At 31.3% G+C, this 27,043-nt stretch overlaps 1 protein-coding gene and 1 non-coding gene across 3 annotated transcripts in view; both read right to left on the bottom strand.

Moving 5' to 3' along the window:
• Positions 1-27,043, bottom strand: part of Cd2ap (CD2 associated protein) — a 131,321-nt gene that overhangs the window by 12,249 nt on the left and 92,029 nt on the right. For both annotated transcript variants that reach the window (XM_047557971.1, XM_047557970.1), the window contains exons 7-14: positions 25,255-25,315; positions 24,756-24,850; positions 23,188-23,292; positions 21,846-21,882; positions 20,233-20,295; positions 8,464-8,626; positions 7,774-7,916; positions 52-164 (exon numbers count right to left, since the gene is read on the bottom strand). In XM_047557971.1, coding sequence (XP_047413927.1) covers positions 52-164; positions 7,774-7,916; positions 8,464-8,626; positions 20,233-20,295; positions 21,846-21,882; positions 23,188-23,292; positions 24,756-24,850; positions 25,255-25,315 — 780 coding nt within the window. The remainder of the gene's footprint in view (positions 1-51; positions 165-7,773; positions 7,917-8,463; positions 8,627-20,232; positions 20,296-21,845; positions 21,883-23,187; positions 23,293-24,755; positions 24,851-25,254; positions 25,316-27,043) is intronic.
• On the bottom strand, positions 15,860-15,932 carry Trnaa-ugc (transfer RNA alanine (anticodon UGC)). Its single transcript has one exon. It is a non-coding gene; the product is annotated as a tRNA-Ala (tRNA).

The following is a 27,043-nucleotide window of genomic DNA, read 5'->3' on the forward strand; positions in this document are numbered from 1 at the left end:
TCTCTGTATTTGCTAAATCTTCCGAGTTTTCTTACAGTAAGTATAACTCACAGAATGTCCACCATTGAAGCGACCAGGCAGCCTTCTTCCAGGCATCTTCGGTCTATTTGCAGTGAGATGTAGCAGGTTTTCTGAGGAAGCTATGTCATCAAAATTTACAACATCTAGAGAACAAAAAAAAATATTGTCTACTGAGATTTAACTGTACCTTTTAAAAGGTAAAAAGTAATGTTTCTGGCTTTTGAACAAAAAGAGTACCACTACTTTGAAGGACTAACAAGCTGACCTGTGCTTTTCATATGCATTTGGAAAACAACGCACCCTTTGAGAAAAAAATTAACATTATATTTACTTGATACATTTTATAGTACAAGTCTTCATTAACAACATAGGGTTATGTTTTCAATAGATACTTAGACATCAACAAAAAGTTTTTCTTGAAAGATAAATCTGTACCATAAACTGTAGTAACACAAAAACTATCATCTGGAGTTCTTGCTTATTAAAAAAAAGTGATCTACTTAAACTCCTAATTAATTACATCAAAAAATTCACACATAAACTTTGTTTTAAAACTTAAAGTAGTGGACTAATAGTCAAATTTTAAAGATTCAACTGTATCTGGCACCTTGCTACTTTCCATTTGCATTTCTCAGTGTAAAGGTAAAGTATAAATTTTTTGTTTTTGTTTTTTGTTTTTGTTATTGTTGTTCTGGTACCAGGGATTGAACCTGGTGCTTAATTGATGAGCCACATCCCCAGTCCTTTTTTATCTTTATCTTTCTTTTCTGAAACAGGGTCTCACTAAGTTGCTGAGGCTGGCTTTGAACTTGCGATCCTGCTACATCAGCCTCCCCAGCTGCTGAGATTACAGCCAAAAGTACGATTTAACATGCCTTCCTATGGGATGTTTCAGTTGTAACTACAACTGTTTAGCATCTATGCTTAGACATTACCATTTGTAGAAATCATAAAATAGTTATAAATCTAAGGCAAATCAAATACCAAGGGAAAATGCTATAAAGATCAATTTTCTTCCCCACCATCAAAGGCTGGTTGATCTTTGGCCTAAAAATTTGGGTTTAAGGACAAAGCTATAATTCATACCTCTGAAACAATGGTATATATTACCTTGCCTTTTCCTAGATGATCCATAAAATCATGCTAAAGAAGTAGTTTTACCTCTCTTCAGAGAACAAGAACCCTACCAGTAAATTCCTGATAGTTCCATTGTCACTTATAACCTTAGTTTAACCCAGATTCCAAACCAGTAATATCATCCACAGCCAATTGGCAACAGATAAGCTAATTTTCCAAGCATGGATTTTTTTTAATCCCTTTACCATTTGCCTGGATGGGTATAATATTTTCTCTTAGATACTTAGATATCCCAACTTATATTGCTGAAAATACTCATCATCACCCTCAAAGTTTATTCATCAAGTTTCATAATCAAAATAATAAAGAAAATTTTGTTTTAAGGGATGACTGACACAAATATAAGGCAAAAGAAAAAGAGGCATCACTGTTTGGCAATATGTGTCTTATAATGGAAGCATTGGTTGACTGCTGCTAATTTTTTTTCTATATATTACATTGTGTGTTCTCCCTTGGATCAAGTCACTAAGCTAACATATCACAACAGACACTCTATTAAGTTTAATTTCTTAGTCTTTTGATAATTATAATTATAAAATATAACAAGTCATAACGAAATAAATGACTCCATTGGAAAATGCATTAAGCAATCTAAAAAAGGTTGAATTTAAATATATAATTAAATAAATGTCATTCTATCTGTAAATGTTGGTTTTGTTTTGCTTTGGTGGTACTGGGGATTGAACCCAAGGGTACTCTATCACTGAGTTACAACCTAGCCCTTTTTATTTTGAGACAAGGTTTCACTAAATTGATAGACTGATCTCAAAGTTGTAATCCTTGTGCCTCAGCTACCCAAGTAGCTAGGATTACAGGCATGTACTGGTTATCTATTTGTAAATACCTTTTTTAAAAAAAATCCGTATTTAAAAAAAGGTATGTTAAGAATAGGATACAGTTGGTTACAATTTTCTTTTTACACTGACAAATGTACACTGATAGCCCACAAAACGCTTTGAAAAATAAAAATCAATCATTTTGGCCTACAGAAATTATTTTCAAATGCATATTTAAGCAACTTGTAGAAAGAAAAAGAAACAGAAAATCATGGAAGAAATTAAAAGAAATGAAGGGTAAATAAACGTAGATTTACAAAATACACCATGCTCATGTAAAATGCCTTCCAAATGTCCAGTTTGGGGCTACAACACCAAGACAATTTCACCATTCTAAAACTCTCTCAGGTTCTCCATTTATGCCATTAGGTTAGTAATGTGGAACAGTGCACATTTTGGACTCATGATACATCTAAATGCTTTAAAGTTTACTTAAGAGTGATAACAATGGATTTGCACTATACAAATGGCACAAAACACATGACGATCACTTAACTCTTTTAATTACATCTTGTCACTCGGTCAACTACTTGTGCTTTTGCATGTTGGTAGGAAGACATGAAATTTTTTTTAAAAAGCCAGGTGAAATCTCCAATTTGGGGAGAAAATAACCTGATTTTTATGGTTGCCAAGGTATGAATTTTTTTAATCTTTTATCAAGAACATTTTAGGCTGTAATCAAGAAAAATTTTCCAAAATGAACTTCATTTTATTTTAAAATGGAAAACCAAAAGGGTTAGAATAAATAGACAGACAGACATGTACACTTTCAGTAAAATTACAAAGAAAAAAAAATCAATGTGCACCACCTATTTATATTGAATATACTATTTTGATTTCTTTTATAAATTGTTATCTTACCAAAATGGAGAAGGGTAGGATAATTTCCTGACACGTAAGAAGGGAAACATGGCAAACAGGCTAGGAAACAAAATCTGGAAAGAAAAGTCAAGGATAGGAATGTCTAGAAAAAAGACTAAACCAAAAAAATTATTTTACAAAGCAGGAAAAAGGAACAGTTGTAGAATGAATAGAAGCATTTCAATGTTTAGCATATAGCTATCTCAGGTTATGTAAACTTACACAAGACATGTATTAGATTTTAGATTTCTGGGTCATTCAAAGAAAAAATTAATTAATATTAATGTCAATATACATTAAACTAGAAAGAAGCCTTGTTTTATTACTCACTAAAAAACAAAATATTTTCTAAAAGGATGGCATAGTACTTTAAAAGGCCAGTTTTATACATCAATATTAACATCTCATAAAATAACTATAACTAAAATTAAACCACCTTGCAGTCAGTCAATTCTAGTCTTCGGTGCATACAGTAATTACAATAAAGGAGGTAACTTTAATCCTATTACATCATAAAATAGAAATGACAAATATTTTTAAAATATCTCACTATAAAAATTCACTACGACCTTTAAAATATCTTTGTACATATAGAAATAAAAATTTACCAAGGCCTTAATAAGTGATACTCTCTATAATATAATCAAGGAAACTATTATTAGAAACTAATTTTTTAATCCTAGTTTAGATAAGAGCTCACTTGTTAGAGCATCTACTACTCAACAGGAACCTTATTAGAAAAATCTCACCAAAAATTCTTTCTAAAAGAAAGAAATCAGTAAATATTTGGAAAGTAATTCAAACAAAAATAAATCAACTATAAAATAAAATGGAACGGAGAGAATGCTTCCTTACTCCACAATGAATGCTTTGCGAATGAAGAACTTTTGGTTTCTAAAATTTCATTTATTTTAAAATTTATTTTTATTAGTGCATTATAATCATACATATCATGGGATTTATTGTGACATATTCATATATACACATCACAAAATTTGATCAATTTTCTTCTCGAGTACCTACCTTTTCCCTCTCCTCCTACCTTCCCCTGGTTGCCTTCCTCTATTACACCAGTCTCCCTTCTATAATATTTCATTTTAATCCTAGGAGAATTTATCACAGAGAAACCACCAAAAGAGATAAAATGTTAACACTGTAAGGGTACCTCATCAGCTGATCTAAATGTAATAGCTATAATACATTTAGTATTATATTAATACTAAAGTCTCTAGTATTTTTAAACTAATTTGAAAATAATTTACTTCTCAGAAAATTTATTATTATATAAATATTTTAGAAAAATTTATTATTTTAAAAATATTTGGATCATGCAAACTTTATAAATGATTAGCAGTGCCAGTGAGATTTTCCTTACACTAATTTTAATGAAGTGTTTAAAAAACTGAAAAAAAAAAAAACTAAAATATAGTTCCTAATAGTTCTGTAATTTATAGTGCTATATGATATATGAGAACATGTAAGGAGAAACAGTTATTTCATGCCACTAAAAAGAAGAAAAGGAAATATTGTTCTAGGAATAACTTTCTTACATGTACAAAAGTCAGTATCTGTGCATCTATATATAATTAGTATTATATATAAAGACAAAAGTTTATATGCAGTTTTATAAACAGGACAATTTTATGTGAGAATAAAATTATACCATTTATAACTTAAAAATGAAACAGACTTCCATATCAGGCATTCTAGTAGGTATTAATAGTTAAACTGAATCAAAATGTTATAGTTAGGTGAGAAAACAGATTTTGAGGAGAAACTCACCTATAAATAAACCCAATTTTTTTGAACAGTAAAGTCAGTATACTTTCTACTATATCATTTCACTTCAAATTATTACTTTAACTGATAGTATCAATAAGCTGGTTTCAAATATGTTTTACTTTTTTTGAAACTTATGAATTAGTTTTATACATTATTCCTAAAAGGTATATCCTGAAACTAAGTAAAAAATGTAAACTATACATTAACCTAATGCCAAATGTGAAGCTGTACTTGAACTAAAATGCATTTTTTACAGTGTTTATAACTCACAGAAGAGGTAGCACACTTTTTTACATTTCAAGCACAGGTAGAATATTCCTAATCCAAAAACCCCAAATCAAATATGCTTTAAAAAAAAAAAATCAACTTTTTGAGCATCAACATGTTGCCACCCACAAGTGAAAAATTCCATAGGAGACTTCATGTAATGGGTCACAATCTAAACACAGATTGATAATATTGTACAAAATTACTTTGAAGATTTGTGTATACCGAATATATGAAACATAAAAGAATCATGGTTTGCTTTGGTTCCCATCCCTAAGATATCTCATGTATAAATAAGTTGACCACCCCCCCTCCAAAATGAAATCCAAGAAATTTCTGGTTCCAGATATTTTGGATAAGGAATGCTTACTTAACCTGTACTAGGAACGTATGGCATTCTAATGGGGGGGAGAGTGAGTACACAGGGAAAGAATTAATGTTTAGGATATAAGCTATTTGCTACCTACAACTATAACTATGCCTTTTTTTTTTTTTTAGTAACCAATATTGAACCAAAGGCCTTTAACCACTAAGCCACATCCCCAGCCCTTTTTTTAATACATATATATATATATATATATATTTTTTTTTTTAGAGACAAGTCTTACTGAGTTGAGTTTCTTAGAGCCTTGCTAAGTTGCTGGGGCTAACTTTGAATTTGAAATCCTCCTGCCTCAGACTTCCCAGCGATTACAGGCCTTATAGCACCATGACTGGTTAGCAACTCTGCCTTTTATCTTAGCATACTACCAGTATCTAAAAATATTTTCTGAGGATATAACAATTGCTCAGTAAACACGTGCTACTTAATGTGAACTCGATTTCCCAAATTTATATTAACTTTGCAGGATAAAAGTGTTATATACCAAAAATAACCTAATTAGGTGACAGATATAAAGACAGTTGCTTAGAAGTTAGCTGCTAATTTTCTGACGTGTAGGTATCAGCATCTCTACATTATTTCCTTGTTTATTAAAAGAAATTTAAACCAGAAATTAGAAATATTCAAACTGTGTTCCATAAAGCCTCTTTCTTTACATGAGGAGTAAATAACCACTATGTCGATAAGGCATTAAAAAGTATGTTTGTTGTTGAATGCACTTAAAAAGTTTTGAAAAAAGTGAAAATTAGCTTTATCTAAATTTTAAAAATTTCTTCACTACTTTAAAATTAAGTAAATAAAGTAAAAGTTCAAGAATGATACAAAGTAACAAAAAAATACATATTCTAAATGTTACTGCTTTAATTCCAAAAGGATCAATATTGTGGAAATTCAAAGACAATACTAATAGATTTTTTTCTAATTTTGAGAGTTAAAATTGTGTAAACAATCATTTTTTCTTCAATGATTACTTTAGAAAACACATTTCTGGTTATATTTTAAATCAAATGGAAAAATATGAGTTGACAAGAATGAGCTCCATTAAAAAAGAATATTTTAAAAAAATTTTTTTTAAATTTTAATTTAAACAGTACATAAGTCAATTTTCACCAGATAAGTAGTAGTATATTTCAATGACTTTCTCAAAACCTATAATCAACATCTCAATTCCCAGAAATAATGAATGTGGCATCATACAGAGCAGGCAAGATACAAATAAATGACAAAAATATTTATAAAATATTCAAACCAAAAGAGTAAAAGGAGGTCACACTAAGACACAGTCTTTGCATTGGCAAACTGAAAAGATAGGAGAAAAATAAGATCACCTGAAAAAGTCTGAAACGTGAGTATAATATGGTGAAAAAAAAAAATCTAAATGTAACTGAACTTGAAGTTCATAAAATGTTAACACTGGGGCTGGAGATATAGCTCAGTTGGTAGAGTGCTTGCCTTGCAAGCACTAGGCCCTGGGTTCAATCCCCAGCACCACAAAAAAAAAAAAAAAAAAAAAAAAAAAAGTTAACACTGGAGCTAAAAAAATATATTAAGACATTAAGACTTTTTAAAAAGAATATCACAGAGCACTTGAAATAAAAGGAATTTAAAGAGTTCTCTTTTGACTTATGTGACTACATAGTTGATACGTCTATAGCTTACTGTTTAAATGTTAAAAGGGAAAAAAATAGAATCTACTTCCTAGAGTTTATGTAGTAGATAAAATAAAAAATATGAAAAGTCCTTTGAAAAATATAAAAAACTAAAAACAAAGGAAAATACTATACAAAATAATAAATATCACCAAATTATTATAATGACTATATAATGTTTTGAATAGAGAGACCTTTATCAAGACACCTGTTTCAAGTTTTCCATTTTATAATTAATATGGTAAAAAATGAGGAATATGTAGACTAGACTAAATTAGTTGATTAGTGAGCTAAAAAAAATAAGTCCTAAAGCTTACAGAATCATATTTAGCAAAAAGTGACACACACTGATATATATATATATATATATAATATATTCATAAAAAACATGACTTCCTATATTGGAAAAAAAAAGTATCTCCAAATTAAGAGGAAATACCTAAATGTCTTATTAAATATAAACTAGTGCTGGCACTGAAAGCCTATATCATCTTATTTTTTTCTTTTAAAACTAAACTACATTAATAGGTGCCTGATTTAGGTGATATTATCATTCTACTTACAGGGAAGGAATAAAAGATGAATGAGTTTTTAACATGGATTTCAGTCTTCTGACCACTATGAAAACTTAATATTTCTGTATTATGATCAGTAAGAACCATGAAGATTTTGCCCATTTATCTTCTTTAAATTTATTCTACTTTGGTTAATAAATTAAAACAAATACCAAACAATTTCCACTACATTTATCTACACAAAAATTGCATCTACATTGCTTTGTTTCTAAAAAGTTTTGACTATTTCTTTTAATGTGCTACCTTTTTCCATGCTAACTTACCTGTTTCTTTAGAGTTTCTTGCTATAAATGAATCAAGGTCCACTGATTTTGGTCTAAGTGGCAACTGTTCAGATTCTGGCTTTGGTTTGGATACTGGCTCAGTTTCAAATTTTGATGAAACGGTAGAAACTTCTCCATTGATCCTAAAATAAGAAAAGTAAACATGCAAAAATCACCTGAATCTGAAATATGACTTTTTTTAAAACATTGTGATTTGGTTCCAGGTGCTTGTAATACCAGTGACTCCGGAGGCTGAGGCAGGAGGATCTTGAGTTCAAAGCCAGCCTCAGCAATTCAGCAAGACCCTGTCTATAAATAAAATACAGAAAAGAGCCGGGATGTGGCTCAGTGGTTAAGTGCCCCTGGGTTTAATCTCCAGTACCAAAAAAACCAAAAACAAACAAACAAAAATATATATATAAGTGACTTAATAAACATAATACTGATTACTTTATGTTCTATAACACTATTTCCATAAAGTTAAATCTCTACTACAAAGCTGTTCACAATAAAATAAGAAATATAAAAATAGTTTGAGTGTATTCACCTACTGTGAGTATAACCATTTAAGAACATTATTATAGTCTTTTGAGGAAATATCGATAACAAATAGATTTAAAAAGGCAATAGAGTGACTGAGGTCAAAGATAGGTAAATCAGTAAGGTAATTTAAAATTAGGTAAAACTTACTTGGCTATAGGAGGTGGTGGAGGAACTGGTTTTTCAGGTCGCTTTGGGTAAACTGTTCCAGGAGATCTCAATAAATTATTGGCTTTGGTGGGTGGAGTAGGCTTCTTGGGTGGAACCTGTGGAGCTGCTGGTTTAGAAGGTTTCTGTTCCAGTGTTTTTTCATCTGAGGATTTAAAAATACTTAACAAGTTATTAACAACCAAAACTATTTAAGTTTCTCTATTTATTAAACCTATTGTAAGAGTATAGAAGAGTATAATATAAGGCAGTCATAGACATGAATTCATTTTCTGTATCTGTGTGTAAATATTTATTTTACTTGTTTTAAAGTTATACTTTAATAAGCATTATGTAGCAAAAATAAAGTTTCCTTCAGTGGGGACAGAAATCATTAATAACTTTCTGATTAACAAATAATACCTGCTTTTTATTATGTTCCCAGCATCCTTTGCTTTTAGGGGTGATATTCTATCTCAAACATAATCACATACAATTTTACTATAAGCAAAAATGATCTAGACTTAAACCAGATTATTTTCCAAAACTGAAATATAAGGAATCAAAAACAAATAAGAACTATAGAGCCATGTAACCTCCTAATTTTAAAATCATCATGATGGCAAAAAAAAAAAAAAAAAAGTTAAGAAAAAGTACCAGTCGATCATGAAAGAATACAGGCTTATATTTATAGTTCTCACTACTGTACTAGGAATTTTATTAACACCATTTCATGTAATAATCCCATCTGACAAATAAGAATATACTAAAAAAAGAATATTAATATAATTTAATGCCATGTTAATAAAAATTTTATCACCAAAAAGGCATCAAACACTTTTGGTGCTACATATACTTTTTCAGGTACTAAGAACAAGTATTAAAAGTATTAAAACTCGCATATGTGCACACATAATTGAGGCTCATAATACAGCAGTTAGAATGTATCATAAGGTACATTTCCAAAACTAAGAAACTATTTAGTACAAAACTGAATGATATTACTTGCTCATTAAAGTTTACTTAATCTTTGAAACGAATATCTATCAGAAGACCACAAATAATTTTATGAAATTTCTTATCAGAAATTGGTAATCATGAAATCTGAAGAAACATTATAGGGCATGGTAAAAATTCCTCCTTTAAAATTATAAGTGTCATCTCACAACAACAAAAATACAGAATACTATTGTCTCAATTTTACCATTTACTTAATAACTCCCTTGGATCTTGTGAAAATATAAGCCTGTTAAAACTGATTATCATTTGGTACAAAATCTATTTCTACATGACCTCAAGATATAACAATGTATCAGAAAATTATAGCATCTGGAATAAAAGCCCAAAAGTTCCCAATTCTGGCTCTTATCAAACAGAGTCATCTTGAATTTTCAGAAAATATTAAGAACATTTTACAGAAAATACCAGAAAGGGTTGGGGTATATAGCTCAGTAAAAGAGGACTTGCCTGCAAGCACAGGACCCTAATGGCAGGGGAGAGAGGGAAGAGGAAAGGAAAAGAAAAGGAAAAGGGAATAAAGAAAAAAAAAAAAAATCAAAGGAAGAAAAAATGTCAAAGGCTAAATAGAGGTTCATTAATTAATTGAATATACTCCTTTTAACAGATTTAAAAATAACTTGAAATAGTTTTGTAGTATTATTCTAACAAAACAAAACAAAACATTTAATATTCATGGAAATCAAAAAAAGATAAGATTAATTATTCCTGGTATGTCCAAGATATATTATTAATAATACAACAGCAATGTACTTGGGTACTGGATGTTATTTTTGTTGTTGTTGTTGAGAGGACATTAACATAACAAAAAAATCAACAATTTTGAAGTGAACAATTCAGTACCACTTCATATATTCACAATGATATGTAACTACCACCTTTACAGAGTTCTAAAATGCTTCTATTACTCCAAAAGAACAGTTTCCATTAATCAATTACTCCCCATTCACCCCTCCATTTAATTCCTAACAACCAGTTATCTGCCTTCAAATTCCACAGATTTACTAATTCTGGATTATTTCTGACTGGTGAAATCATATGATCTTTTGTGTCAAACAGTGTACGTTTTAAGGTTCATCCTTCTTATTATAGCATTTATCAGTAATTTCATCCCTTTCTGTGAATGAATAATATTCCATCATATGTATATAACACAAATCCACTCCTTTGTTTCTACTTTGGGCTATTATAAAAAGGTACCACTATTGATGTTCAGGTACAAGTATGAGAATACCTGTTTTCGCTTCTTTTGTCAGGTCATATAGTAATTCTACATTTAACTTTTTGAAGAATCATCAAACTTTGCTCACAGTCATGAAAACATTTTGTATTAGCACAAGCAATGTATAAAGCCATTACTCCATATCCTTGGCAATACATGCTATTTTCCTTTTTTTTTAAATTATAGTCATTCTAATGGGTATGAAGTAGCAGTTTTGATTTGAGGTTTTCATTTGCATTTCCTTAAAGATTAAAGATGGTGAATATCTTGGCATGTGCTTTTCAGATGTTTTTATATCCCCTTTAGTACAATATTTATATCAGTGTTTTGCTCATTTTTAATGATACTGTTTTTCTGTTACTGAGTTGTAATATTTCTTTATATATTCCACATACTAAATCCTTATCAGATATGAATTGCAAATATTTTTTCATTCTATAGGTTGTCTTTTCAATTTTAATAATGGTCTTTGATGCACAAAAATTTTTAATTTTTATAAAGTCCCAATTTTGTTGAATGTGCTTTTGGTGTCAGTCTATAAAGTACTTTCTGTTAATAACACTCTGACACCAAATATGAGGAATTTATTCCCATACCAACCCATTTTCCAACACCAGCTAGTGTCCTACAATCCTACCTGGAATAGATCCCACAAACCAAGAATTCAGTCCTCTAGGCCTATGTCCATTTCAGATGTCAACTATAAGTCTGACCCTTCCATACTCCTAACCAAATTGTAAATTAGAGGTTCCTATGACCCCCTCCTCAGGTTTGATAGTTGCTAGAAAGGCTCACATAACTCAGGAAGGCATTTTACTTCATATTACTAGGTATTATAAAGGATATAATTCAGAAACAGTCAAATAGAAGAGATAATGTTATAGGAAAAGGTATGAGGAAAGAGAGACAGAGTTTCCATGCCTAGAACAGTGTATCCCACCTTTGTAGCACCTCAATGTATTACCAATCCAAGAGCTTTTCAAACCCCATCTTTAAGGTTTCAGATGGAGATTTCATTAAGACAGCATGATTGAGTATATCACTGAGCAGTGGTGACTGAGTCAATCTGAGATCACTTTCCCCTCCCTGAAGGCCAGTTGATGGGGCTATAAGTTTCAACACTCTAATCATATGGCTGGTTCCCTGGGCAACCTGCCCCCATTCCGTACAGTGTTTAAAAAAGTTTATTACTTTAAGCTCAGGTGTGAATGAAAGATATCTGTTATGAATCATAAATCATGCACCAATCACCATTATCACTCAGGAGATTTCAATGGTTTTAGGAGCTATGTGTCAGGAACCAAGAACAAAAATCAAATATTTACTTCTTGTATTACAACATTACATGTATGTTAGAATCCACTGACAAACTCAAGGTCATGAATATTTACCCCTATCTTTTCTTCCAAGAGTTTTGCTCTTATATTTAGGTTACTGATCCACTTTTGATTAATTTTTATATATAGTGTGAGGTGGGGTTTTAACTTTATTCTGTTGCATGTAGCTATCCCGATTGTGAGAAGTTTGATCAAGTTAGAAAAATTCACTGAAACCAAAAGGAAATTCAGATTTTTAAAAAATATTCCTGTGTTAGCTATCTGAATCCCAAGGAAAAATTATTTAAGATACAGATGTTAAGACAATTTAAGATACTGAAAAGAAGTAATAATTTTCACAAGTATATAAAGAATTTTTTCACTGAAAACAGCTAAAATATAAGTATGCTGTTTACAGACTTCTCCCAGAGGAGGGGGCCCCCAGCTGGATGTCCCTGGAAGGGATGAATCTTGCCCTTTTTATAATTTCCAGTTTCTTACTTCTCACATTCCCTCCCTTTATCCTGCAAATTCAGTGAAACCTGGGAGAGGGGCAATTCAGCAAGCCCTCCCAGGAATTCCCTGTTGGGAGGGACAATCTCCCCTGAGGCAGGTGACTTTTTGGTTATAGGTTAGGGCAGAGTTAAGTGTCCTGAAGGTACTAACAGTCCAATACCACAGAGGCAGGTGACTCTTGCCATGAGGGGGATGTGTACTGAAAGTATTAACATTCTATTCCCCTTTGGATCAGCTTCCATCTTCCTGACCAGACTCCATTCATCTATCTACACTAACTGTCTGACTTTAATTCTTGCTTCAGTATCACAAATAACAACAAACTAGAGATCTAATAGCTTGCTGGACGGACAGAAATTGGGAATTTCTGGGCAAAAAATGAGCAGACATCAGAAAGGCAACCTGCAAGAGGCTCGCAGAGCACCAACTCCATGACACTGCTGGAGGAGGATGTTCGCCTGTGGAACACCGTCAGAGGGGCACTAAGTCAGTGTAGTGGCAGAGAACACATGCCTTAAAGAAGTATCAAGAGCAGCCCTATTAATTTCTTGTTAGAAAATCTAGAGACAACTGCTCTGTTTCAGAGTGCATCTGGACAACTGGACAACAAGGAGGCCCTGCAGCGACAAGTGTGTCATGTCACCCAAGCTAGAAGTTAAAGCGAGGCACCCCGAGCCTCCTCCCGCCTAGGGCCAGTGCTCCGACTTGGTGGCAGGCCTCCCTCCAAGTCGAGGCATCAGTATGCTATTAAAAGAACTAAAACTTTCCTTTTTATAAGACAGGCAGAGAAAGGCAGTATCACATGCTCTCACTCATATGTAACATCTAAAAAAGATGATTGATATACAGATAAGAAACAAATCTTCGCCTCTACCTCACACTGTACAGATCTGAATTCAGAAATAGGTTACTTGGTGCTTGTGATATATGTTTCAAATAATTTTAGCTGCTGTTAGCATTTGTCATTGTCAAAAGAACTCCTTACTTCAACTTTGAATTATATCTACTTCCTCTGCTTTTATGATAGTGCTCTCTAATCTCTGTTTGTCTCTATGATTACTCTCCATCTGTCTTCAAGAGTTTCAGTTCATCTAAGAACTTCTTAGGGGGACCTATTTTAAGATTCTGTGCTAAGCTCTCTTGCTATATTTACTCTAAGCAATCTTATTGAACAACTTTATCCATATTCATATATTTAATACCTAACCTTCAGGATAACACCTTCCAAATAGTTAAAACAAACTGTTGGCAAGGTTCATCCTACATTTCTTATATTCATAACAAATGTTCATATTAAAAATTGAACTCACCCTTATCTGCTCCAGCATTAGTCTCCATTTCATATAACCTACAATTTATTTATGTCCATATGATAAATTCTAAACCCTTTTTGCTATTTGAAATCATTTTTTTTTTGAGCAGGGCAAGATTTAACATACATTTCTTGTCACAGCATTTCCCCCTCCTTATAACCATTAAAATCTGATGAGTCAACAGGACATGCTAATGTAGAACATAAATACCTGAATTGTTTTCCTTATGATAAACCCTGAATTAATCTCAAAATCTTCAACACTGATTAACTCAAATGTACCCTACTTTTATATGATTACACTAAACTGACTGTTCACAGCAATTTTTAAGATGTCTTGTTGCTCTGTAGGTGAACATCTGCCCAAAAATGATCCACAAAACTGAAAAGGAATTAATTCCATGGTTAGAGAGATATTTTCCTCCATGTCAAACAGATAAAAAAAAATCACTTTTTTGTGAATTTTTCACTATCAGCATTCCTGTTACCCCTAGGGAAGCCAATCTAAAGATAAAATAGACAGCAAGGATGAAAGATTACAAAGAGAAATATAATACAAGTCCACAATGAAATCACTGAGTTACAGATCATGTAACTCTTCTTCTGAACTTCCAATTATGTGAGATTGATTCCTTAGGTCAATCTGAATAAGGATTTTCTGTTTTGGGCTTTAAAAGCACTTCAACTTCCTTTTTTTTTAAACCCATACAACCTTCCACCATCCATACTCAAATACAAGAATGAAGTTTCAGAACAATCCATACCCTGGAATCATTTAAATTCTTAAAAATCTTTCAAATTATTAAATAAATACTGCATTGAAAATCTCCAATGCATTATATGCCTACTGTATCAGGTGCCAACCAACCAATAGCAAATAAGCTTCTGATACATACAAACAACCCCTTTGATTTCATGGAGTTTGGTCAAGTATGGTGAAAAAGACTAATAAACATAAAATAAACATCTGAACTAATCTATAACAGACAAATGAGAAATAAATACTTTTGGAGAGAATAGCAAGAAAGGACTAACGTCAAAGAAGAAGCACCTGTAAAATGACAAGGAACTAGACACGAAAGATTGTGACAGTATAATAAGTCCAGAGAAAGGATTCCAAGCAAAGGGGATTACATCATAAAACTGGGAGGGGGAAAAAAAGTGACATTCTATGAATATTGCACTATAGAAGACTCCACTATATACAGTAACCTGAAAGAAGAGAAGAGGCATGAAACAGATTAAAGAAACTGGCAGGTACCAGATCACTAAAAATCTGACATCAAAGCTAAAGTTAAGGTGGAAGCTAGCTATTTTCTGCAATTTCAGTAGAAAGTCTTTAAATAAGTTAATGTGTTTACAACATATATATCAAAATCATTTTTTGAGCAGGGCAATACATAACAAACATACACTCCTTGTCATAGCATTGGAATGCCTTTCATGACTTAGAAAAGTTCTCAGATTGTCTTTAGATTAGAATTATCTGAAGAGCTTCAAATTACTAATACCTAAGATCCAACAAAAATTCTGGAGAGGATCTTAGGCATCAGTATATTTAAAAGATACCCAAGTAATTCTAATATGTACTTATGATTGAGAACTGTATGAAAATACCTTTCCAACTTCTTCACAACTCCTGCTGGGTGCCTACTGAAATTTCCTGAATATAATTTCCATTCTTTTCATATGTTTTTTTCTGTGACCTGGAATCACATTCACCTTTCCACTCAACACATCTAAATGCTAATTGTCTAAGTCTCAGCAAGACTGCAAACTCTGTTATTGTGCATATTATTTAACTAGCAATTATCAGACTACTGCTTTGAAAAATAAACTTTTTAAAATTCTTCCTAGTAACTAGCAAAGACCCAGTTGCCTCATAAAAACATACTTACTGATTTTATACTATTCTGTGTTTAACATTTAAGTTACAAGTCTGTTTCATCTGTAGGTAAGCAAAATAAATATTGTTTACTACCTTAAAAGGTCAATGTTATTTATTTATTTATTTTTTGGTGGTACTGGGGATTGAACCCAGGGCCTTATGCTTGCAAGGCAGGCACTCTACCAACTGAGCTATATCCCCAGTCCAAGTCTATGTTATTTTTAAATTGAAACTGGAGTTACATATATAGCAAAATTAAAAATACAAATAAGTCCTATTGCCATAGCTCTCAACTCAGAGTCTGCAGATTATGTCATAGATAAGGATTTGAATTCAGAACTTCCAATACTAAATGCCTTTAAATGGGTGCACAAATGCTGATCATTTTTTCCCCACATTTTTTTATTGGTGCATTATAATTATACAGACTAATGGGATTTACTGTTATACATTCATACGTGCACTATATAATAACATAATCTGGCCAATAACACCCACCAGCACATTCCCAGTTCCCCTTGCTATCTCCCACCCCTTGGGACTTTTCTTATACTGATCTCCATTTGATTTTCATGAGATCTGCAACCACCTTTCTTTTTCTTTTTCCTCTCTAGCTTCCACATAAAGAAAAACATGATCCTTAGCCTTGAGTTTAACATATTTCACTTAACATAATGCTCTCCAGTTTCATTCATTTTCCTGCAAATGACATAATTTTTCTTTATGATGAATAAAACTCCATGTGTATATATAACCACATTTTCTTTATTCATTTGTTCATTGATGGACACCTAGACTGCTTCCACAGTTTGGTTATTGTGAACTGTGTTGCACCTGGGTATGCATGTATCACTGTAGTAAGATGACTTTAATTCTTTAGGATAAATACCAAGGAATGGTATAGTTGGTCATATGGTAGTTCCATGCTAGACTTTTGAGAAACCTTCATACTGATTTCCACAGTTGTTGTTCTGATTTACACTACTCTCAACTGTATAAAAGTGTTCCTTTTTTTCCACATCCTCTCCAGCACTTATTATTATTTATATTCTTGATGACTGCCATTCTGAGAGGTGTGAGATGAAATCTCAGTGTAGTTTTGATTTGTATTTCCCTAATTGCTAATGATGTTGACCATTCTTTCATATATTTGTTAGTCATTTGCATTTCTTCTTTTGCAAATGTCTGTTTAATTCACTTGCCTATTTATTAATTGGGTTACTTGATTTATTTGGTGGTTTTTGAGTTCTTTACATATTCTAAATATATAATATATAATCATCTTTCAGAAGAATAGCTAAAAAAGATTTTCCCCCATTCTGTAGGTTCTATCTTCACATTCTTAATTGTTCCCTTTGCTGTGCAGAAGCACTTTAATTTGATGCCATTCCATTTAATAACACTTAGCATTATTTCCTGAACTTTAGGAGTCCTACTGAGAAAGTCACTGCCTGTGCCTATATGCTGGAGTGTTGACCCTACATTTTCTCCTAGTTTTTTGTCTAATTCCTGAATCTTAGATCCATTTTGAGTTGATTTTTGTGCAGGGTGAGAGTTAAGGGTCTAATCTCATTCCTTTACATATAGATAACCAGTTTTCCCAACACCATTTGTTAAAAAGGCTGCCTTTTCTCCAACATATGTTTTTGACACCTTTGTGGAGGATCAGATGACTATTGGTGTATGGGTTTGTCTCTGGGTCTTCTATCCTGTACTAACTGGTCTATGTGTTTGTTTTTATACCAGTACCATGCAGTTTTTGTTAGCATAACTCTGTAGTATAATTTGAAATCACATCAACCGTGATGCCTCCAGCATTGCTTTTTTTGGCTTAAAATTGCTCTGGCTATTCTGGGACTTTTATTCTTCCAAATGAATTTTAGGACTGCTTTTTCTAGTTCTGTGTCTTCATTGTTATTTTGATGGGGACTGCATTGAATCCATGTATTGCTTTTGGTAGTATGGTCATTTTAACAATATTAATTCTGATCTGTGAACATGGGAGGCGTTTCCATTTTCTAAAGTCTTCTTTAATTTCTTTCTTCAATGTTTTATAGTTTGCATTGTAGAGGTCTTTCACCTCCTCGATTAGATTTATTCCTAGTTACTTTTTTTTTTTATTGAGGCTTTTATGAGTGGAATTGTTTTCCTGATTTCTTCTCAACAGATTTATTGTTAGTACAAAGGAGAGCTATTGATTTTTGTATGCTGATTTAGTAACCTGCTACTTTGCTCTAGTAGTATTTTGGTGAAATTCTTTGGACCTCCTAGGTATAGGATCATATTATCTGTAAACAGTGATAACTTGATATCTTCCTTTCCTATTTTTATCCCTTTTATTTCTTTCTCTTGCCTAAATGCTCTGGCTAGAATTCCTAGTGCTATATTACACAGGAGTGGTGAGAGTGAACATCCCTGCCCCAGATTTTAAAGAAAATGCTTTCAGTTTTTCTCCAGTTACTAGGTTGGCTTTGTGTTTTCAGATAGAGCCTTTATGATGTTGAGTTAGGTTCTTTCTATCCCTAGTTTCTTCAGTATTTTTATCACGAATGGGTGCTGAATTTTGTCAAAGGCCTTCTCTGCTCTATTGAGATGACTAAGTGATTTTTGTCCTTAATTTTATTTATGTGATGAATTGCATTCATTGATTTATGTATATTAAATCATCCTTGCATCTCTGGAATTAAACTAACTTGGTCATGGTGTATAATCTTCTTAATATGTTGTTGAACACAATTACTAATATTTTATTAACTATTTTTATATCTAAGTGTGATACTAGTTTCACAGAACAAATTTGCAAGTGTTCCATCCCTTTCTATTTCATGAATTAATTTGAGGAGCACTGACATTAGTTCTTCTTGAAAAGTTTGATAGAATTCAGCTGCGAATCCTGGTCCTGAACTTTTCTTTGTTGGAAGGTTTTTAATACTGCTTCTATTGCATTGCTAGTTACAGGATTTCAGGTTTTCTATGTCCTTAGGATTCAATTTTAGCAGATCATATTTGTATAGAAATATCCATTTTTTTCTAGGTTTTCCAACTTATTGGAGTATAACTTTTCAAAATAGCCCCTAATGATTGAATGGATTTCTGCGAAGTCTGTGGTGATTTCTCCCTTATCATCTCTGATTTTATTAATTTGGGTTTTTTCTCTTTTTCTTTTGGCTGAAGGTTTATCAATCTTATTTATCTTCTCAATGAACCAATTCTTTGTTTCACTGATATTTTGTATTATTTTTCATTCTCAATTTCATTGATTTCAGCACAAAAATTAATTATTTCCTTCTTTCTACTGGTTTTGGAATTGGTTTATTCTTTTTCAAGGGCCTTGAGATACATCATTAGGTTACTTATTTGGGATCTTTCTAGTTCTCTTATGTACGCACTCAGAGCTACAATGTTTTCTCTCACATGCTGATCTTGATTTTAATTTCACAACAAAGTATGCTGTATTATAATATCAAGGTTTCCAGAACTCATGACAAATTAAAAAAAAAAAAAAAGTTTAACCTTTATTTCCAATCCCTATGTAATACAGACTAAATTTAAGAATCTATGGTTAGCTGGGCACAGTGGCACATGCCTGTAATCCCAGTAACTCAGGAGGCCATGACAGGAGGATGGTTAAGTTTCAAGATAGCAACTCAATCAATGAGGCCCTAAGCAACTTAGCAAAACCCTGTCTCAAAATCAAAGAAAAAGGGCTGGGGATATAGCTCAGTTGGTAGAGTGCTTGCCTCACAAGCCCAAGGCCCTGGATTCAAATCCCCAGCACCGCAAAAAAAAAAAAAAAAAAAAAAAAAAAAAAAAACAAAGAAAAAGGGCTGGGGATGTGGCTCAGTGGTTATGCACCCCTGGTTCAATCCCTGGTATTTAAAAAAAAAGAAAGGCAAAATTTTTTTGTAGGTGGCATAGTCTATATTTTAAAATAATTTTCTTTAAATTTCAACTTGTCTCTAAAGATGAATATTTCTTTATTTGTTGTCATATATTCACTTTTAGAGTTATATGAGTTTTTTCTCTTTAGTCACTTGATAATGTTACAGAATGGGTGGGCACTAGAAATCTATGAGCTGGGCACGGTGACACATACCTATAATGTGAGTGACTTCAGAGGATTATTTCCATTTTTAAGAAGAAACTCACTTCATACCTTTTAAGGAATTTTTAAAAATTTAACTGAAACACTATAAAAATAATGTTAGTTTTTAAATGTTTACCTGTCTTAAATATTATTTGAAAAAAAAAATCTATGATTAAATACTACATCCTAGAGAAGAAATGGTTTAATTTTTTAAAAGTTTAATTAATGAGTAAAAGTTTTATTTCCTGTCAGTCTTGATAAATTTCTGCCTCCCAGAGAACTCCAAACATGACAAAGTAAATATAAACACATGCTAAAAGTCAGTATAAATGACCCACTATGAAGACCTACATTTCTTTAAAATGACAATGAAAAAAGGGAGTTTTGTTTTAAAAGCAGAAAAATCAGTCTTACCTTTTTCTTCGGGCTTCACAGGAAAAAACTTCTTCTCTGTAGCTACAAGGTCAGGCTTTGGAGCTGGTGGAGGGTGGGGGGTGGAGTGAATACTTATTCAAAAATAATTTTACAGTACAGAGACATTTAACTAAATAGTAGTTTTAAAATAAAAACAGATGACACATGATCTAACAGAAACAAGGAATCACCTGGCTCAATTTCTAATCCTGGACCTGCCAATATTACCCTAAACTCTGTGGTTTGATTTCCTTCTTTGTCAAATCCAGGAGTCAGAGTTCTTAATCTCTGCTATACCTAGTCCCAGTAGAATGTTCTATGATGGTAAAAATGTTCTACTTTTGTGTTGTTTATATTTGACTAACAAGTAGTTGAAATGCTACATTTATGAATAAAAAACTGGATTTTTTATCTTATTTAATTAATTTTAAAAGTACCATGTGGCTAGTCACCACCATATTGAATTGTATAGTTTTATAGTAAGTCTCCAACACACAGTTCCATAAAAATCACTTTAAATTTATGCTTTCTTTAGAATTAGATAAGCAAATATAAAGTTGAAACCAAAGAGGAAGGAAGGGCTTGGATTATTATAAAAGACAGTCTATCTTTCAAAGAAATAAAAATTTTACCCCACTTGTAAAAATCAGATATTTAGGAACAGAACTTATGGAAATAAACTCTAAAACTTTTACTACTGATACTTTTAGTGTATCATATTTATTCAACTATTTTAAAAATTCAAAAATTTCATCTATCTTGTTTCACTCAGCATTATCTTTGAAAGAAGAGTACATAAATATTAATTTTTCTTTGAGAAAGTAACAAATGGGTTTTATTTTAAAAGGTAGAAGGTTCCATTTGGAATTGTGGAGTGAGAAATTTTGTGATGCTCCACAAGGACTAAAAATAAACTTTCAAACCCTAGATCAGCAGTTAATGTTTCATGGAGAAAGTCACAGAAAATGAAATAAAATCCAGAGATCCAATCAGATACAGGGAATGTGGACATAGAACAATGTACAATGATGAGTGGTACATGATGCTCAGTGAAGTATGGGAATATCTTCATCTGTACTTAGATTTGCCCCATTATGTTTCTTATTGCACAGCTTTTGATTTCACATAAATGTAATTATATACATACGACTTCATTTTTTCTCATTTCCAAAACCATTATTATATTGCAGAATACTTCATACACAGAATTTTTGTAATTCAAAAAGAAAGAAAACAGGGAAAAGGGTTCATTGGTTAAGTGACCCTGGGTTCAATCCCCAATACCTAAATAAATAGGTAGAATAAATAATTGCCAAGTCAATACATAGTTTTCTAAAATAGGTTAAAACTCCATCAATTTTATTAATTAGGTATTTCATATAACTAAAGTAGCTAAATTTTATTCTTCCAGATCCTTATTTTATATCATTTTTACTTTTCAAAATAGTGACACAATAATGCATGTGAACACTGAATTTTTATATAGTTCTGAAAAATTATTTTATTCTTGGTTTTATTAATAAAAATTAGTGGTTTACATTTGACACAATCTTACCATTTTAGAACTTAAAACTATGAAAATTAGAAAACCAAATAATGTGTTTCTGACATACCTGGACCCTTAGCAGGAGGTGGTGGTTTCTTTGGTTTCTGTTAAAATAATAATGGTAAAAGTGATTAACTAGTTACTTATTAAATATTTATAGTTAAAATAAATTCTGATCATTAATAATCTAAATTATAAAATCTCTCTCATCTCATTTTTGCCAAAAATGATAAAATGCTAAACTCCTAATAAAGTGTCACTGAAAAACACTTATTACATTAGAACAAGTAGCTTCTTTAATCAAAATCCAGTTAAATATTTCAAAAATTATCAATGAATTCCATAAACCTCAAAAATCTTAATGACAAAAGTGTTCCACCTTGTCTCCACAACTTTAAGATTGCTAAATACCATTTTACCTATATTTCACAGCTAAGGGCAATAAGGCAATGTGGCAGGACAAGAGAAAAAGAGATCTTATTTAAAAAAATAAACAAGATCAATTATAAATAATTTTTCTGAACTTAAAGTGAAGGTTAAAGACAATGGTCTCTTTTTCTTCTATAAGCATTCACTCATTTTTACAACTTAATACCTTAAAAAAATTGAGACACGTTTCTAAATATGAACTTAGTTTTAAACTTAATCACTAATGCAAGACTCAGTCTGAGTTTACTCTGAGAATTGATAGAGAAACATTAGATCTTGTAAGGAGACAAAATCTTGCTTCACTTACGTAAAGCTCTCAAAAACATTTAATATAAATAATTTTCTTCAGCTAGGAGTGGTGGCATATGCATATAATCTCAGCTAACTGAGAAGTTGAGAAAAAAAGATTTTGAGTTCAGAGCCAGCCTGGGCAAAACAGCAAGAACCCTGGCTCAAATTTTAAAAAAGTTTCTTCTAGGAAGGTACTAATGTATCCAACTAGTACACCCAGGTTTTTTCTTATTTTAAAATACAAAGTAAAGAAATCTAAACTGGGCATGGTAGAGCATACCTGTAATCCCAGCAGCTCGAAGGCTGAGGCAAGAGGACTACAAGTTTGAAGCCAGACTCAGCAGCTCAATGAGGCCCTAAGCAACTTAGTAAGACCCTATCTCAAAATAAAAAATAAAGGGCTGGGGATGTGGCTCAGTGGTTACACGCCCCTTCATTCAATCCCTGGTACCCAAAAAAATAAAATAAAATAAAAAAGAAGTCTTAAGATTACATTTGGTATATACAGTCAGTGGTATATTTAGTTAGTGAGGTAGGAAATGAAACATTATATTATTTTACTGTAATTCAATACATATTTTAAAAAACTCCTTCATAAAAGTTATTCAATAACAAGGCAAAAAACCTGTTTTTGAAAAAACATTGGCAAAATGTTAAAGTATTATCATCACTGAAAAACAAAAGCTTACTGGAAAGTCCTTATCCAGTTCACTTATCTGAACAGCAAAATTGTCTGGAAATACTCCTTCTTTACCATTAAGTTCACCCTTCCACCACCCAGCTTCTCCAGTTTCCTAAAAAGCATAGCAAAACATAATTAAAATAACAAAATTATCTTTAAATAAGGAAAAGGTTTTCAATAAAAAGAAAATAATGAAATCGAATGCCATTACAATAAAAAGCCAATCTAAACAGATCACGAGGTCCTACTCTAAAACAGAGTATTCCTTACACATTACATTTAGCAGCAGTTACAAAAAACTGGGTTTAATTTTTGAAAATAATTTTAAGATTTTATCCACAAAGTTAAAAGGATTTTGGAGGAGAGGAGAGAGATAAAAGGAAAAGAATTAAGAAAGAGAAGAAGGTAAAGAAAGGGAAAGTAAGACTTTCAAAACTGCCTTTCTTAATATTCTTCTTAATACTAAAAATTACTTATTTGGTAACTTTAAAAATTAACAAAATCTTCTAAGTTCCTTCCAAATATCCAAACTTGAATGAAAAATTAAGTGCCATGGGTTCAAACTACATGGATATTAAATTATATACATTTGTGGGATTCATACTAAATGAATAGATTTTAGCTGCTCTACCATATGGATAAATATGAGACCAAATATTAAATTTGCTTCACTATAGAAACCTTATTATTTATCTGTATCTCATAACAAGGTACCATACATTAAAAATACAAAATAAATTTTATTTTAAAAAATTACATATACTAAGTCATCTGATAACAAAGTCTAAACCAAGGGGAGAAATTTCAAAAATTTCTACCATATGGATAAATATGAGACCAAATATTAAATTTGCTTCACTATAGAAACCTTATTATTTATCTGTATCTCATAACAAGGTACCATACATTAAAAATACAAAATAAATTTTATTTTAAAAAATTACATATACTAAGTCATCTGATAACAAAGTCTAAACCAAGGGGAGAAATTTCAAAAATTAACTGCAGTGCCATAGTAAAAACAAAATATTTATAACTTTTTCTAAGTATTTATTATAGGATTCTGTCCACAACAAATACTATAAGGTTTTTCCTTTATTTTACTGCAGAATTCTTTCCAACATATAAAATCACTTCATTCTTTGAAATAACTACATCATTTCCTACAGGACAAAGAATTTCATGACCATTTACATACTGATGAACATTTAGGTCATTTCTCTATTTTTCTTCTTTTAATATTACAATGTTCCAAACAACACATGGTGTTGGGGGAGGAGGGATGGAAAAGAATTAGGTATAGAAATCTGGGAACCTGGAATTAATAAAGAAAAAAAAAGCAATATTATAGTTAACTAGCTTCTAATGTATCAATTAAAACAAACACAAACAATAAAAGATGGCTGGAAAAAAAATAAGAACTTACTGAGCACTAATTATGTGCCAGGTCTGGGGATCTAGAAACAAACAAGATGAAGTCCCCGCTCTTCTGGAGCTTACATTCTAGGGGCAATATAAGAATTCAGCAAAATATGCCTATGAATAAGTTAAATGACTCACTGAAAAATACCTTACCTTACTTATCAAATGGATTATCTCCCCTTCTTTAAAAGAAAGTTCGTCTTCATTGGAACCTTCATAGGCAAATAATGTTCTACAATATTCCTTAGCTGAAATAAAAAATACAAACAGTGGCTTATACAAATTGATTCAGCAAATACTTATTACACCTCTATTTTGTGAAAAGAAATATACACAAGAAGTTATTAGTGATAAACTTTATAATTTATCTTTAAATTTTAAAATTTAAAACTTATAGCCAATACTGTATGTTAAAAAACAACTTAACTAATCATTCTTCAACTAATTACTAAATGTCTGCTAAATACTAAACACAGCTTTAATGCAAGGGCATGCATCAATGAACACAGAATGCCAAAATCCTTCATTTCATAGTGCTGACATCTAGTAGGAGTTAATATTCTGATTAAGTAATACAGTGCATCAAATTCCTTCCAAAAGCCTAATATATTTAAGTATGTTTCTACTATAGAGGTTTTATTAAAAAACTCACCTTTAATTTTACATTCGGTATCAGTTTTTGTTATCTCCACACCCATTTTGGATCCTATTGACTGTATGATTCAGGGTTAAAACAGAAAAGGATGGTATCAACTTGCTTAAGTTAGAATAAAGATAATATCACTAAACAAAGTTTCCATTTACAGTTATCCAGCTTTCCCTATGGTTTCTGTAGTCAGGTTAATAATGTGACTAGAAACTCAGAAAAAAAGATATCTCAAATATTCCTAAGTAGTAGCTCATAATGATAATTTTTAAAACTCTTCAAGGATGAAAAACGTACTCTGATACTCATAACACACTATCATAATTTAATTTTAGAGTTCTAAAATGAGAATGCAGGCATTTCACATATATTATAACTTCATTTTCTATCTGTACAATTAGAAATTATTATTCCTCCCTTTTTTAGATTAGGAAGCAGTTAAATAATCTTCCCCACAATAACAGTTAATAGCAGAGCCCAGATGTGAACCTAGAAATCTGACTCCAGAAAATATACTCTTAACAATACTAAACCTTAAAATAACAAAACAAACATTTAAAAAAAATTTTTTTATAATTCATTACTACCTGAAAATATTTAGGAATGTCACAACTCTTAAGATAGTCTATTTAGATATTTTTCCATTTTAAGTTAAAAATCTGAACACACTTAGCTGCCACTGTGTGATTTCTATTTATCTTTCAAAATACTCACTTTCATTTCTTCCAATTCTAATGACGGTATCTTTCAATCTGGTGTCCCCTTACAAACATATTTATCAAAGAGGAAGGGAACTCAAGAGACTATTCTCATGAACAACTGAGTAGTGGACATTATTAATGGTGACTGAAAGATTACTAATATAATCATTAATCAAATATTTATCACTATAATTGTAAACTTTTAGAGTTGTAAGGGACCCTAGATCAATTAGTGTAATATCCCTTTTAATGCAAGAATTGCTTCCCCAACACTCTTGCTATATGACTGTAGACTACCATTTTTAAAAAATTAGACTCCATAATCTTAATGCCACACAATCTCAGAGCTAGGAGAGAACTTGGTAGGAAGTGAACGTTCTCCAAAAAAAAGAAAAGAACAGAAAGTAAGTGGAAGTTCTCTTCTTGAACCCAACTCACTACTACATGGGAAAATTTGTAGAAGCAAGCTGGGAAAGGAAAAAAAAAAAAAAAAAAAAAAAAAAAAAAAAAAAATTATATATATATATATATATATATATATATAAATATATATTGAGACCAATCACCCTGGGAGAAAACTACAGAACTATAGAACTGTATTTCACTAACAAAGTGCAGTTAAAATTAGCAAGTAAGTATCAGAATATTTAAAATCTTAAATGTTTGATACAAATGAGAACTACAGGGAAAATATGTCCCTAAAAGTCAAAGGAAATGCCTCTTACCTGAAGTACTCACTCTTTCAAAAATACTGACATTAGGAACAAAAAGTTCAAAAGAAATACTCTAAAGATAGCAATTTTTCTCCCAAAATAATTCACTTACTTCACTTCTTTTGAAAATGCCAATATGATATCAATGAAAAATAAAACTCCATACAGAGGTCAGATCATTAAATTTAGCCATTATTGGTAATCCAGAGTAAAGTTAAGTAGTAGCTAATTAATTTACTATCTCATTCTGAATTCATTTTAAAATGGCCCACTTTAGGTATGCATAAAATTAAAATAATACAGAAGAAAACTTTCCCCTTTGGATTTACACTAAACCTAATTTTAAAACCTAAGGCTTTCATTTAGAAAGAGTTTATGTCA

Source organism: Sciurus carolinensis, chromosome 7 (genome assembly GCF_902686445.1).
Source record: "Sciurus carolinensis chromosome 7, mSciCar1.2, whole genome shotgun sequence".
In the NCBI taxonomy this organism is placed as follows: domain Eukaryota; kingdom Metazoa; phylum Chordata; class Mammalia; order Rodentia; family Sciuridae; genus Sciurus; species Sciurus carolinensis.